This window comes from Phyllostomus discolor, chromosome 4, assembly GCF_004126475.2.
Source record: "Phyllostomus discolor isolate MPI-MPIP mPhyDis1 chromosome 4, mPhyDis1.pri.v3, whole genome shotgun sequence".
NCBI lineage: Eukaryota > Metazoa > Chordata > Mammalia > Chiroptera > Phyllostomidae > Phyllostomus > Phyllostomus discolor.
Window position 1 is genome coordinate 136,357,274 of NC_040906.2, and position 16,987 is coordinate 136,374,260.

The 16,987-nt window shown below is 35.5% G+C and overlaps 1 protein-coding gene across 6 annotated transcripts in view; it reads left to right on the forward strand.

Moving 5' to 3' along the window:
- FAM135A (family with sequence similarity 135 member A) overlaps nt 1-16,987 on the forward strand; it is a 95,378-nt gene that overhangs the window by 24,442 nt on the left and 53,949 nt on the right. For 5 of the 6 annotated variants that reach the window (XM_036024318.1, XM_036024317.1, XM_028510841.2 and 2 more), the window contains exon 5: nt 16,761-16,900. In XM_036024318.1, the coding sequence (XP_035880211.1) occupies nt 16,761-16,900 (140 nt within the window). Of the gene's footprint in view, nt 1-4,515; nt 4,521-16,760; nt 16,901-16,987 lie in introns of those variants that run through there. The other variant, XM_036024319.1, reaches the window with a different exon arrangement.

The window sequence follows — 16,987 nt, forward strand, 5'->3', positions numbered from 1 at the left end:
AGGAGCATCTAAATATGTAAAGCAAATCTTGATGGACATAAAGGGAGAGATTAACAGAAATTCAGTCATACTAGGGGATTTTACCACCCCATTGATTTCAGTAGATAGCTCTTCCAGACAGAAAATCTACAAGGAGACAGTGGCCTTAAACCACACACTAGATCAAATATACTTATTTGATATCTTCAGAACATTTTACCCCAAACAGCAGAATATATATACTTTTCAAGTGCTCATGGAACATTTTTGAGGATAGACCACATGTTAGGACACAAAACAAGTCTCAGTAAATTTAAGAAGATTGAAATCATATGAAGCATTTCCTCTGACCACAATGCTAGAAATCAGTCACAAGAAGAACACTGAAAAACATGCAAAGACATGGAAGCTAAATAACATGTTATTAAACAATGAGTGGGTCAGCAGTGAGATCAAGGAAGAAATCAAAAGATACCTTGAAACAAATGAAGATGAGCTGGTTTGGAAAAGATAAGCAAGATTGACAACCTTTAACTAAACTTACGAAGAACAAAATAGAGAAACCAAATAAATCAGAAATGAAAGAGGAGAGAAATAACAAGTGGCACGCCCCCCAAAATACAAAGAATTTAAAAAGGAAAGAAAATACTATGAATGACTCTATGCCAACAGAGTGGACAACCTGGATGCAATGGCTAAATTTCTAGAAACATACAGTCTTCCAAAACAAAATCAGGAAAAATCAGAGAACCTACATAGGCAGATTATACCTAGTGAATTTGAAGCAGTAATCAAAAATTCCTAACAAACAAAAGTCATTGACTAGATAGCTTCACAGCTGAATTTTACCAGATAATCTGAGAAGAATGAACACCTCTTTTCAAACATTTTCAAAAAATTCATAGAATGGAAGACTCCCAAGCTCATTTTACAAGGCTAGCATTATCCTAATTCAAAAACAAGATAAAGACACTACAAAAAAATAGGCCAATATCTATGGTAAACATAGATGCTAAAACTCTGAACAAAATAGTAACAGACCAAGTACAGTAATGCATCAAAAAGATCATTCACCATGATTCAGTGGGATTCATTTCAGTAATGCAAGGTTATTATAATATTTGCAAATCAATAAATGTGATCATACCACATAACCAAAATGAAGGATAAAAAATCACATGATCATATTGATATATGCTGAAAAAGGACTTGATAAATTCCAGCACTCACTTATGATAAAAACTCTCAGCAAAATGGGAACAGAAGGACCATACTTCTACATACTAAAGCCTACATATGACAGACCCACTGCCAGCATCATACTCAAATGGGCAAAAACTACAAGCTCCTTAAGATTGGGAACAAGATAGGAATGTCAGCTTTCACCTCTCTTATTCAACATAGTCCTGGAAGTCTTAGCCATAGCAATCAGACAAGAAGAAGAAATAAAAGACATCCAAATTGGAAAAGAAGAAGTGAAACTTTTTATTTCCAGATGACATGATACTGTATATAGAGAACCCTAATGACTCCACCAAGAAACTACCAGAACTGATAATTCAGTAAAATAGCAGGATACAAAATTAATACCCAGAAATCAGTTGCATGTTATATACTAGTAATGAACTATCAGAAAGGGAAATTTTAAAAATTCCATTCACAATAGCTTCAAAAAAATAAAATACTTAGGAATAAACTTAACCAGGGATTAAAAGACCTGTACTTGGAGAATTATAAGACTGAAAAAAGAAATTGAAGGAGATACAAATAAGTGGAAGCACATACCAGGTTCAGGGAAAGGAAAAATTAACAATTAACATACTAAAATGTTCATATTATCCTAAGCTATGCATAGATTCAACACAATTTCTATCAAAATACCAATGATTTGTTTTACAGAACTAGATCAAATATTTCAAAAAATTATATGGAACCCAAAAAGGTCTGCATAGCAACAGCAATCCTGATAAAGAATAAAGTTGGAGGAATCATTCTACCTATTAACAAGCTATACATAAGGCTATAGTAATCAAAACAGCATGATCCTGGCATTAAAACAGACACACAGATCAATGGAACAGAATAGAGAGCCCAGAAATAAACCCCACCTTTACAGTCAGTTAATATTCAACAGAGGAAGCAAGCACATACAATAAGCTAAAGATAGTTTATTCAATAAATGGTGTTGGGAAAGTTGGACAGAAATGAGCAGAAAAATGAAAGTAGACCACCTTCTTATAATACACATAAGAATATATTTAAAATGGTTTAAAAACATGAATGTTAGAACTGAAACCATAAAAATCCTAGATGAAAATGTCAGTAGTAAAATCTTGGACATTATTCCTAGAAATATTGATCTGATATATTTCCTCAAGTAAGGGAAACAAAAGAAAAAAATGGGACTACATCAGGCTAAAAAAAATTTTCACATCAAAGGAAATCATCAACAAAATAAAGACAACCCACTGAATATGAGACCATATTTGAGAATGTTATCTAATAAGAGGTTAATATCCAAAATTTATAAAGAACTTATAAAACTCAATACTAAAAAAACAATCCAAATCAAACATGGGCAAAGAACCTGAAGAGACATTTCTCCAAAGAAGACATACATACAGCCAATAGACATATTTATTTAAAGATTCTCAGTGTCACTAATCATCAGAGAAATGCAAATTAAAACCACAGTGAGATATCACCTCACACTTGTCAGAATGGCTCTTATCACTTAAAAAAAAAAGTTTTGGCAAGGATGTGGAGAAGAGGTAACCTCTTGCACTGTCGGTGAGAATGCAGATTGGTGAAGCCACTGTGGAAGGCAGTTTAGAAATACCTCAAAACACTAAAATGGAATCATCTTTTGACCAAGCAGTTCCATTTCTGTGAATTTAGCTGTAGAAACTCAAAGCACTAATCTGAAATAACATAAGTACCCCTATGCTTGTTGCAGAGTTATTTGCAGTCGCCAAGATATGGAAACAGCCCAAGTGTCCATCAGGAGATGAGTCAATAAAATAACTGTGGGACATTTTACACAATGGAATACTACTCAGCTGTAAAGAGGATTTTACCCTGAGCCGCACCATGGATTGACCTGGAGAACATTATGCTCACTTAGCCAGTCAGGGAAATACATTATTTCATTCATATGTGGAATCTAATGAACAAACTGAACTAACAAGCAAAAGAAAAACACAGATAACAGGCTGAAGCAATGGGGGGAAGGGGTGGTAACGGAATGGAGTGATTGAGCCAAAAGGAAAAGGTATTCATGGACAACTGTGTGGTGATTGCAGGGGGAAAATGGAAGTGGAATAAATGGTAATGGAAAAAATATAACTAAAAAAAGATGAAAGGAAATGACAGTAACACTTGTAGATTACATATAACTTCCTTCTCCTTTCTTTGGTCCTTATCAGCATTTTTATTTTAGTAATATTCTTTATTAAATGGCATTTCTAAGCTCTTTTTAGAAAAAAAGCCTAGTATAAATAAATTCAGTAAACTAAATTTAAAAGTACAACATAGTGATTCTGCAGTCATCACCTCTGTCTAGTTCCAATGCACTGAACTGTACTTTTTATATAAAATAGTGAATTTTATGTTCTAAAATTTGTATCTCACTTTAAAAAGTACGGCCCATGGGGAAAGGGGGCAGGGAGATGTGGCTCTGTGGTATATAATAAAATAGTAACTTCAAATCACGATACCACCTTCCTTTTATGTTGCTTTAGAAAACTCACTTAACATTTGTGAGCTTCGGTTTCTTATCTATGAAATGTGTTACCTGCTTTACAAGGTTGTCATGTGTGAAATAAGTAAAAGTTCTCATCAAACTGTAAAGGGCTGTATATATATATATATATATATATATATATATATATAGTGTTATTATTTGGCTTATAGTGATATAAGAAAGAATCGGAAGCAAATTTTGGCTTGTTTAGTATGGTTTGTGATCTATTTAATTTCAATCATGTAGCATAGTGATTAAGCACATAGGATAGTATTTCATGTTATTAAGTAAATTTAAAAATGTTTAAATAGTTAAAACCTTTCCTGGTATAAGAAGCATGAACAAAGATGACTAAGAGAAAACTGAAGGGAAGGAGAGACCTCCAAACACCCCTGAATTTATAACTTATCAAGGAAATCTAGATACCTAGGATTGCACTTATAAAACTGGCTTAACCAAGTGCTGGAAGCAGCTAAGTGTCCATCAGTAAATAGGTGGATCAAAAAACAGTAGTATATTTACACAATGGATTACTATGCAGTAGAATGAAAGAATGAACTCCTACCTTTCACAACAGCTTGGATGGAACTGGAGAGTATTATGCTAAGTGAAATAAGCCAGGTAGTGAAAGACAAATACCATGTGATCTCACCTATAATAGGAAACTAATGAACAAAACAAATGAGCAAAATAGAACCAGAGGCATGGAAACAAGAAAGACTGACAGGGACCTGACAGAGGGGAGGGACGAGGAGAATAAGCGGGGGGAAAGAAGGGGAAGGATGTAGTCAAGGAACAGGTATAAATGACTCATGAGCATGGACAACAGGGTGTGGATTGGCTGTGGGAGTAGGGGGGTGGGCAGGGAAAGGGAGAGCAGCAGGGGAAAATTAGGACAACTGTAATAGAACAACAATAAAATAAATGGCTTAATCTGTAGAAAGTGTTTGAATTTGGACATAACTAGTTGCAGGTCTTGTTCTGAAAGTAGCTGAATATTCCATACTCAGTAGCTATTTGTAAATGTGAGGATAAACGTATTGCTTTGATATATTTATATAAGATGATTGCCTTTGTAATGATATTTATCACATTACATAATTTTGGTAAAATGTTGTTGACCATACTCATTACACTGTGCATTAGATTTCTATGGCTTATTTACTACTACTTGATGCAGGATTGTACGTTTACGTCATCAGTCTTTTTTTTTTTAAGGTTTTATTTATTTATTTTTAGAAAGAGGGGAAGGGAGGGAGAAAGAGAGGGAGAAACATCAATGTGTGGTTGCCTCTCCCATACCCCTTACTGGGGACCTGGCTGGCAACCCAGGTATGTGCCCAGACTGGGAATTGAACCAGTGACTCTTTGGTTCACAGGTCTGCACTCAACCCAATAAGTCACACCAGCCAGGGCTAAGCAACATCAATCTTATATCTGCACTCCCAACCCCTGGTAACCCCCATTTTACTCTGATTTTTATGAGTTTGACTTCTTTAGATTCTAAATACAAGTGGTATCATATAGTATTTTTCTTTCTCTGACTTATCTCACTTAGCATAATGTATTCAGAGTCTATCCATGTTGTTACAAGTGGCAGTATATCCTCCTTTCACATGACTGAGTAATATTCCATTATAAATACATATCACATATTTTTTATACATTCACATACATTTATACAAACGTATAATGTATACATTATATGTTTGTTGAGGGGCTTTTGGGTTGTTTTTCTCTCATCTATTGTGAATAATGCTGCAATAGACATGAGTGCATATGTCTATTCAAAATCCTGTTTTAATTTTCTTTGGGTATATCCAAAAATGTAACTGCTGGATTTATATGGTAGATCTATTTTTAACTTTTGAGAAATCTCCATACTGTTTTTCATACTGGTTGGACCAATGTACATTCCCACCAACAGTGTATAAGTGTTCCCTTTTCACCACATCATCATCAGTACATCATCTGTTGTCCTTTATCTTATTGATGATACTCATTCTAACAGGTATGAGGTGATAGCTCATGGTTTTGATTTGTATTTCCCTGACAATTACTGTTGAGTGTCTTTTTGTGTGCCTATTGACCATTTTAATGTCTTCTTTGGAAAACTATCTATTTTGTTCTGAGAAAAGACTATTTGTGAGGCATAAGTCAGGGATATTTCACAGATATTCAAATAATAACATATGAGTAAAGTCTTATTACTAAAAAAATTATTCTTCTTAGAAGCTTCACAATTTAGATAGGCATTTGGACTAATGAGAAATTAACCATTGTTGAACAAAATAGAAATTTCCAATTATTTGTATTTGATGTGGGTTTCTCTGGATGAAATTCTTTGTATGTATATGTATTTCATTCTTCGTTCTACCTACCACTACCCAGTGCTTGTATACAGGTGATAACAGTTAAAAATTAATATTAAAAAAGTAAGGTTGGAAATAAGGCCTACTTATCAAAATAAGAAAAGATCAGTCCAGTTGCTTTGCCTTGTTAGTGGTTAATTGGCTACTTATGGTAAAGTAGCAAATATTTTAAAGTTCTCCTACAAGGGTGTCAAACTCATTTTCACCGGGGGCCACGTCAGCCTCACAGTTGCTTTCAAAGGGCTGAATGTAATTTTAGGAGTGTGTAAATGTAACTGCTCCTTAACAGTTAAGTTAGAGCTTGGGGCTGCCACCTAGCAGAAACAAGGTGCTGGACTGGATAGAACAAGGTGGAAGGCAGGATTCGGCCCTCAGGCATTGTGTTTGCCACCTGTGTCATAGAACCATCTCTTTCTCCCTTTTTAGCTGTCTCCTTAAGCTTTGCACAGCAACCAACTTTTCAAGGCCTTTCTTTGAGCACCTCGGGAATATAATAGTTCTGCTGAATTGTTAAGACTTTTCATGATTTGACCCTGTACTACAGGTCTAATTTTATTTCTGTCCATTCTCCCTGTGGACTCTATGGAACCACTCTGGTTTCTCACATTTGATGGGTTCTAAATTACCTCATTATTTGTACACATTCTCCCTTACTCATTATTTCTCCTTGTTAAGATAGGGATAACTCCCATAGGTAGGTAGAACTTTCCTGTCCCATGTTTTTATAACACTTTCTAATTTTTTTCCTTAGAAATGGAATTTTAATGCAATTAAGCCACAAGAATCATTAAATCAGAATGCTCTTTTAGGATGAGAAAGTTTAAAGAAATATATAACTATAGACAATTCATATTGTGTCACTAATCCATTACTGTTACCAGTAACTAAATAATCTTCACTGTGAGTAGAAAACTTACCATACAGTTAGATCTTTCAAAAGAAATACATAACTATAGACAATTCATATTGTGTCACTAATCCATTACTGTTACCAGTAACTGAATAATCTTCACTGTGAGTAGAAAACTTACCATATAGTTAGATCTTTCAATAAACTTTACATAGATAATGAAAGCAGAGTTTATTTGGCATTACAAGCCTTCATTTTGCTTTCCCTGGGGTCAACAACTTCCTTCTGTCATGGCCATTGGTTGTTTATTTACCTAGTTTAAAAGATAATGATCATTACATTGCCTTTTGCTTTGTCCTCCTGAAATAGGGAGTTAAGACATTAGCACACTGTACTGTAAATATTTGCTTGTGTGTTTCTATTCAAACTAGATTGGGAACTTTGAAAAGAAGGACAGTGTTGTTATTTGTGTTCGTATCTCCTAGCTCCTAGTATTTTAGAGGCTTAATAGATTGAATGAATGCTCACTTGTTCACAAAATAAATAAGAGATAACAATGCTAGCTGTTTAACCAGACAAAATGCTGAAAGATACTGATAGGAAGAAAATATAAATTATAACTAAATTATAAATTTATATGCCTATATTACAAGTTATTAAAGGTATAGGTCTTGATGTTAGCTAGGGTTAGCAGATAACTGAGATGCAAAGTAAAAATAGAGTCATTTCAATAAGAAAATAGGATACTAGGAAGTTAGATGAAAGTTCATTTATTCAATAAACAATTGCTGAATGTCTATTATGTATAAGACATAGTGCTCACTCCTAAATTAAAGCAATGAAAAAGTTATATGTGGTTTCTAAACTCAGAGATTATCATCTAGTAAATATTTAAAAGCAGAGAGGGTTTCAGACCCAAGACAGTAAGTATACACATTTGTTTCAGCCTTTTTGTTTCCAATACTCTTTAGTAATAGCAGTATAAAAACACAAAAAATGAATAACTGAAAAATATTTCAATAAATTTTTGAAGAACAGAAAAAGAAAGTTGGAGCTAAACTACCTGCAGGAACCCTTTTCCCAAGAATTTTAGGCAGGTACAGCAGATAAAGAGAAGCAACAGGTGGACCTGAAAACAGAGATAAATTAAAGGTTTGTAATTGAGTCCACTGTCGTATAGTTAGTTGGGCACTCAGGTCCAAATGTAGAATGTCAGGAAAATTAGTGTTTACCTTAGAACAAAAACCTCAGGGCTTTTCTCTAAATATGTTAGCATAGGGTATTAACACTCCAGAGCAAAGCATTCATTCTTTCTCTCTCTCATTTTTTTTGTGGTAAAAACCATATAACATAAAATCTATCTACCTTTTTAACAAATGTTTAAGACTGTGTTATCTTTACATAGTGTTGTTAACTGTACAGAAGGTCACTAGAATTTTTTTCACCTTGGGTGACTGAAACTCTATACCATTGAATAGCAACTTCTCATTTCCTCCTTCTCCCAGACCCTAGCAACCACCATTCTACTTTTTGCTTCAATGAGTTTGACTATTTTAGGTAAACCTACGTAAGTAGAATCATACTGTATTTGCTTGGCCTATTTCATGTAGAATGAGCCCTCGTAGTTCATTCATGTTATGTTGTAGGACAGGATTTCCTTCTCTTTTAAGACTGAAAATATTCCATCATGCACCTCATTTTCTGTATCTGTTCATCCATTGATGGACATTTAGGTTGTTTCCACCTCTTGGCTACTGTCAAAATGCTGCAGTAAACACGGCAGTGTGCATATATGTCTTTGAGATCCTATTTCAGTTCTTTTGGGTAAATACCCAAAGTGGGATTGCTGTATCATAAGGACTTCTAGTTTTAGTTTTTTGAGGAAGCTCTGTATTATTTTCCATAGCTATATCGTTTTACATTTGTGTCAACAGTATACACAGTTCCAGTTTCTCTGCAAGTCTGTCTGACCATGTTCACAATACTATGAAGTACAATAAGAAATATGCAAGACCTGGACCTTGCCTTCATGAAATTGCTATTTCTTCCTCCTGAAATGTTCTTTCTTTCCATCTTTATTTGATTACTACTTTTTTATGGTATTTCAACTCAAGTGTTATATTTTCAACAAAGGCTTTCCTGTCTCCACAGACTAGATAGAGTCATATTATAAGATGCTATAGCACTCTGCCCTTCTCTGTAACACTTAGTGCATATGTAATTTACAGAATTACATGGGGTCCAGGAAAGTAAGGTTTGTTTGGTTTAGTCTGGTCTACTTAGCCTAAAATAATGCATGGCACAGAGTAACTGTACAATAGATACTTAAATAATTTTTGAGTCTCATACATTTTTTGAAGATCATATAAAACATTATTAAGTAATAAAATGAACATGCAGACACCTAACCCTTCATTTAAGAACTAGGACATTACTAGTACTGTAAAAAGCCTCTTATAAATGCCTCCTGACTTTTGTGTTCACTATTTTGTTTTCTTTATAATTTTATCACCTATGACTATATCCCAAAGGAATATCTGGTTGAGTTTGGAAATATGAGTATCAAGCAAAAACCCAGTTGTGTAAGAAAGCTATACTATCACTATTAAAAGACTACAATGAACCAAGTTCTCTGGGTTAGTCTATGCTGCGGTATATTTGAAAGGTTTCCTCTCCCACCCCTTTGGGGAAGTTAGTGGACAAGGTCAAGAGCAAATTGTGTGAAATACAGAGCTTATCACATTCAGGACTTGAGGCAAGGTTGTAAGGTGGCTATCCAACATGTGAAGTAGGCTGGTTTGAATTTAAACTTACCATTTAACTTCCTTCAACTCTCAAGAGTAGGTCAAAGCAGAAAACTTCTGTAAAGTGCTGAGACTGCCCTCATAAAATCTAGGAAAATGGGGCCCAAACTTCATCAGTATACCCTCAAACAAATCAAAAAAGAATCTGACTAAGCTTTTAATCTCACCTCAGGTTTAAAAAAATGGTACCATGGCAGCAAAGATCTTTTAGATGACAGACGTCAGCATATCTGTTACAGCACACTACATTAATCTTTATTAGTCACCTTCTGTATCTAAGGCAGAGGCTCTCTTTGGAATCTTCCTTTACCATCATCCTAGGGCTTCCTTTTGCCTTTCGAATGCATTAGATCTCGTTTCCTAACACTTTTCTTCTTTCTTGGTTTAGTCTTTCATTTTGGTAGATCCTGTTTTCCAATATCTTGTTGAAAAAGGTGGCAGAGGAGACAAACATTTTGAAATCTCTAGTATTTAAAAATGTCTTTATTCTAGTGGGCTCTGTGGTGCAATGGATAGCGCACTGGACTTCTAAAAATGTCTTTATTCTGTTCTCATTTGAAAGTTTAGCAAAGTATAGAATTCTAGATTGGAACTGTTTTTTCCCTTCAGAATTTTGAAAAGATAGTGTTCTATTGTCTTTTGGTTTACAGGATTGTTGTTGACACTACATTGTAAAGCCATTCTGATTGTGACTCCTTTATATGAGACCCTTTCCCCTTTCAAGAATGTTGTGTAATCTATCTTTATTTCTAGAGTTCTGATGGCTCATAGTGATGTACCAAACATCTCTGAATATTCATTAGGCCCTTTTAATCTGGAAACATGTCCTTCACTTCTGGGAAATTTTCTTATCAATAATTTTCTCCCATCTGTTTTCTCTGGTCGATCATCTTCACTGGTCTTCTTAATTTTTAGGCTTTTTCTTTCCTTTTTTCCATTTCTGTCTTTTTGCTCTATGTACTGGGCTATTTCTTCAACTTTAGCTGTTTTTTTTTTTTTTTTTTCAGTTTTTTGCTTTTCTCTTTCACTCTCCCTTTTTTCCCTCTCTTTTGCCTATCTCTCTCTCTTTCCTTTTCCTTCTCCTCCCTTCTTTCATCTCTTCTCTTTTCCTTGTTTTCCTTGTTAGCAAGGAAAAGAGAAGAGATGAAAAAAGAGATGCTTTTTCCTCCTTATTTTGGCCTCTAACTTACATGTTAGAAGCCTACTTCAGTTGTCTGCTTGTCCTCAGTTATCTGTGCATAACTGAAAGGAGAGCTTATTGGAAATTCTAAGAGCATACATGGGACTTCTCTCTTTGAGCTCCCATTAGGATGATATCGGTGAGCTGTTTCCTAAGAGATCTTTGAAGTCAGTATCTATAGACATAATAGATCTATTATTGACTTACTGGATTGGTCAGATTCCCATGTCAAGAATTGTGAAGAATCTGAGATTTTACCTTATGTATTGTTGAAAATAATTCCCCATGGTTTCTTTCATTTCTGTACATCTTGTGAGCAGAGACACTGAAAGTCTGCTGTTCCAGGTTTTTAAAGAATGTTTCTATAACAAGGAGCTTTGAAAACTCTAGATAGTGTCCCTGGAACAGAAGGTAGATTTGTTTACTGTCCAATGTAATAAAGATAATATGTCTCTCCAGTTCAAAGTTAGATAGGTTTTCTTATAACCTTTTATAAAGCATTGATGTTTTCTAAGCTTAAAGTTCTTTGATTGTAATTAAAAAACAAATAAACAAACCCCACTGTATGCATGGCATCCATCTGGTCTGCCTCCATGCCACCCCCATGGGACATGAGACAGTGAAGACAAGGGGAACTGATATGAGCATTAAGCCCCTGCTGCTTGCTGTGCCGTAAGTAATAAAGCCCTTTGTCTCTGACCCAGGAGTCCCATGTTTTCTTCCAGTATTCATGCAACTGTGGTAGGCCAGCTTGCTTGCAGGTAGGGTTAAGTCTTAGACTCCTTATGGTTCTTGAAATTCCAGAGAAGATTCTTGTCTATTTCCTTCCTGGAGAGTAACACTTTAACTGTCAGCCTTTTTGGAGCCCAGTAGAGGAAGAGTTTATGAGTCTCTGCATCCATTGTTCAGTATGCCTATACTCTCAGTTTTGCCTGGTGAATTCCAGTTCAGAGGATCTCTATTTTATCTTCTTCAGGGAATAAATCTTCAGATTTATACTAGGGTGAAAGAAAGGCAGCAACCTAAAATGTTATGTAGGAGGGGAGAGTACATAGGTCTTTGCTGATAGGTTGCCTTCTTAATTAAGCATTGCTTGACTTTTTATTTAAAATTGCTACCTTTCTTCTTTCCTCTATTTTTTTCATAGTACTAATTTTTTTTATTTATTTTCATTCTCTTTTGCCCCTCCCATTGGGTTGTAAGCTCCATGAGGTCAGAGATTTTTCTCTCTTTTATTTTACTTTTTATCTCCAGTGCTTAGAAAGTTCCAGGCTTCTAATAGGTATTCAATAAATATTTGTTGATTGGATAAATGAAGGAGTAACTGGGAGGAATTTGCACATTTTTTGCCCATTGCTCCAGGTTTGAGAATAAAATTAAACAGAAGTTTGTTACCTCTAAGTCATTGGTACATTTTTTTAAGCTTTAAGTATTGATGTTAATTGAGAATGTAGGTAACTTTCACAGACAGTTTATTGTCATTCCAAAGCAATTTAGAGTAATTTGTTTTATATAGTTTCTTACACTGTGCTGGAATCCCTTTTAGGGCATTTCTAATAGCACTGTTCTTTTTTCCTGTTTGAGCATTTCTAGCACCCTAACTCAATAAATCTTGGATATATTTTGTTGGTAGAGGCAATGGAGTTTGCTGAAGAATTGCATGTGGAACATGGAAGAAAGAAAAATTAATAAAGATCACAGGGTTAGTAAGTGTCAGAACTTAAACCCAGCCACTGGCTTCATAATCTTTCTTAACTGCTATACTGTTCTTTTGGGGGGCCCCCCCTCAAAAAAAAGACTATAAAGGGGTGGCCTTCTACCATGAGGTAGAAGTAAAACCAAAAAAATGAGATGTTCAGAAACCCAAATTAAAGTGTTTCAAGAATGAGGAAATATGTAATTGTGTCAGGTGCTGATTATAAGTCAACTAAGATGGGGTCTGAAAATTCACCCGTTGCATTTATCAAAGCAGAAGTTGTTAGTGATCTTGATAAGAGCAGTTACATGAGTCAAAGTCCAGTTAAAATGTGAATTAATTCTTGTTACATAAGGATTTACACACAATCTTAGTTTAAAACAACGAACTGTTATCTCACAGTTTCTTTGGGTCTGGAATCTAGAAGTTGTTTAGCTACTAGCCTTGGGTTCTAGATCTGTTAAAAGGCTACAGCTATTCTTATGCAAATCATACCTTTAATTCTGCTGTATTTAAACAGATCATCCCTGGGACTTTGTGGGAGGTCTTTACAAGGATGTGAATATTAGGAGGTGAGAATCATTGGGGACCGTCCTGGAGACTGGCTATCACAAAATACGCCAGATAAAGAAAGGGAGATGAATTAGAGATATTAAATACCAAAGGATCTTCTGAGGAGTTTGCCAGAAATGGGAACAGAGAAATAAGGAATTTGTCCAGGCATATCTGCAAGTTGATAAGCATCAGTAAGGAATAAAGAAGCTCCAGGCTCTTGAAGAAGAGGCAACAGCCCCCCACTTGAGAGGGTAGCATTGGAACAGCATCCTTGGGGAAGAGCATCAGGGAAACTCACTTTTTGAAGCAGTGGATTCAAACTTCACATTATCTGGGTGCTTTAAAAAGCCTACTTTTCATTGAAGAAAATTTCTTCCCCTTTTTAGCTCTTCTCTCATATATACACTTGAGTTTCTGGTCTGTTTGGTTTCCCTTATCTTACACACACACACACACACTCTGGTACCTTGGTACTTGTAGCTTGTAATGAGTTTCGAAACCAACAAGTATCAAATGATAAAGTATTTTCTCTTGTGGGGTGGCATCGAGACTCATATAAGTTCTAGCAAGTGTGCAATGAATCCTGAGCAAGTGCCAAGTGCTGAAACATTTTTTTCTTGTCAAAATGCGAAGAGGACAGGGTTTGACAAGTTCTGAAGCTAACAAACACCGAGGTATGACTCTGTGTGTGTGTGTGTGTGTGTGTGTGTGTGTGTATTTATTATATATATGTATGTGTAAATCTCTTGAACTTAGAGAAAAGTTATAGGTATGGGACAAAGAACTTTTTTCCTGAATCATTTAAGAGTAACCATTTAAAGGTAATTTGATACCATGATGCTTCATCATCCCCAAATATTTGTTTGTATTTCCAACAAACAAGAATATTCTCTTACATAGCCCAGTAAAATCATCAAAGCCAGTAAATTAACTGATGCATTATTGACATCTTATCCTCAGACCCATTCAGGTTTTTCTAGTTGTGCCAACAAAATCCTTTCATAGCAAAAGGATAGAATCATGCATTGGAATTAGCCATTATCTCTAGTCTCCTTTGTTCTGGAACAGTTCCTCAGCCTTTCCTTGACTCTCATGACCCTGGCACTTTTGAAGACTTTAATCCTGTTAATTTGTAGAATGTTCTTTAGTTTGCATTGGTCTGAGATTTCCTCATGTTTAGATTCAGGCTATGCACCTATGGCAGGAATATCTCAGAAATTATGCCATATTATTATATCCTCTCAGGCTTTACTATGAAGTTACTTCTTTTCTCTTTGTAATTAATAAGTATCCTGTTACTTACCAAACTTCTCATTTCTTCATTCACTTAATTATATCATTATGGACTTCTGGATTTCTGTATTATTTAATGCATATTTATACATTACTGTCATAATTTATTTGGATCTCAATTCATCCCAGCTATGACTAATGGAGCTTCTTCAGAGCTAGCTTTTATGTGTTTTTGATACTTTCCTTTATTATTTTAAGCACTTCCTTACTTTCTGGTATGAAAAGATGGCCCAAACTTTTCTTGTCCTATCTGTATCCCAGCTCTGGGGTCAGTCATTTCTCCAAAACCTTTGATTCTTTTTAGTGAATAATAATATCCAAAACCAATATTTGGGGCTGTGCTGTTCCCAGGCCCTTTAAGTGGACAGAGCTAGTGAGTACATGTATAGACATAGCATATATTTCCACATGCATATACAAATTTACATCTGTCTTTATCTAAATATATAGTGAAAACCATGAGTTCACATCAGTATTTCTAATTTTAATTTAGTACTATAGGATTCATTCTGTATTTGTATCTTCTTTCCATATACATACATTCTTTCCACATATATACATCTTTCCTAGCACATAAGGGTATGTGCTAGTTCCATGCACTATTCCCTGCCCCTCAGGGGCTACTTGGGCTTCAGCACTTCATGCCAGGTTACTCTCTTATGTGGACACCCTACTTACCTTATTTGGGCTCAATTAGATATGTCAGGCTGCCCAAATTCACCCTCTCCACCATATGGAAGTTTTTCTCATCTCTTTTGGACTCCTACACACTGCACCATGATACCCTTCTGAAAGGACACCCTCCTTACCTAATGTGAGCTCCAATCCCCCAGCTTTAGGTGCCCTCCCATGCAGAGATGCCCTCCTCATCTTGCTTGGACTCCCAATCTGACTCTAAGTCACCCCTCTACCTTGATTGCTCTCCTCACCCTGCTCAGGTTCTGACACTTCACTCCAGGCTGCACTTCTCACCAGGGACAGGCTCAGACATCAGGCCACCACCCCATATGAACCAGACTACCCTCCTATTCTATTTGGGGTCTCATATCCCATTCTGGGCTTTCTGCCCCACAGAGATATGCCCTGCTTTATCTCTGACTTCTAACATCTCCAGTTTCTTTGACTGTTTCTCATGTCATGTTATTTCTGGAGGATACGGAAATAAGAAGGTGGTCTGTTGGAATGACCCAACACAGACAACTCAGAGGGCACACCAAACTTGATAGGTTAGGGACATGATCTTCCAAGGGACTGCGCTCACTTTAGACATCAGCTGCAAGTTCAGGGGTCCAAAAACTGCCTTCACTTCTGACCAGCTGGCTACAAATTTAGGGTTCCTATTACCCCTGCCAGTTTGATAATTCACTAGAATAAGTCATATAACTCAGGCATTCTACTTATCTGGCAGTTTTGTTATATAGCAAAACGGTAAACTTGGAGCCAACCTAAAAAAAGAAATGCATAGGGCAAGATCTGGGAGGATCACAGATTTGTGAGGCTCTGTTATTCTACCTCCATGGAGTCAGGATGCATTACCCTCGCAGAAAATTGATATGTGACAGAATATAAGGTATTGCCCACCAGAGAAGCTCAGCCAAGCTTCAATGTCCAGTTTTTATTTGTGTTTTGATAAATAAGCATGGTTTATTGCATCATCATACAGATGGCTTAATCTCCAGCCCCCTTCCCTTCCCTGGAGGTTGAATTTACATCTTGTGACACAAAGCCCCAGCTCTGTATCACACGGTTCATCTTATTGGTGTGGCCAACTCCCATCCTGAGTCTCCTTAGCATAACCTATCTCAGGGCACATATTAAATAACAGAAATACTCCTGTCACTGGGAAATTCCTAGTGTTTAGAAATCACCTTTTGGGAATCAGGGACAACAGCCAGCCAGATTCTTTATTCTAGGTGTTTACAGGTTACTTACTTCCCAGTAACCAAGACAAAGGCCAACCAAGTTATTTACTATGCAAGCTATGGAAAACTAAATTATTTTCTTCTGTCATATCCATTTTTTACTTTAAAGTATCTCTTTTGAGATTTCCTTCTTACCTTCTCAGGTTAAGATAAGTTGTACAACTTAATAATGATTATAATGTATTTATCTATTCATTTTTATCATAGAAATGAATAAATTTTCAGAAATGTTCTAATGCTACTATATAAAATGATACTGGCATTGGAATAATATAATCAAACTTAAAGTGTTTTAAAATAAAAGTTTTAATTTACTTGTAATATATTTTGCCCTTTATCTGTCAATTATATATCTTATTTGTTTTAGGTATGACTTTAGCCTTTCCAACTTCAGTTCATGATTCTCTGATATGCAGTAAAACATTTCAAATTCTGTATAAAAATGAGGAAGTTGTTTTAAACAATGTCATGATCTTCAAAGTTAAAATGTTGTTGGATGAAAAAAAGGTAAATATCTCTTTGTATATATTTAGATAAATATATTTCTAAAGCCTCAAGGCATATTTCTGACTTTCTATAAATATTTTTTAAATA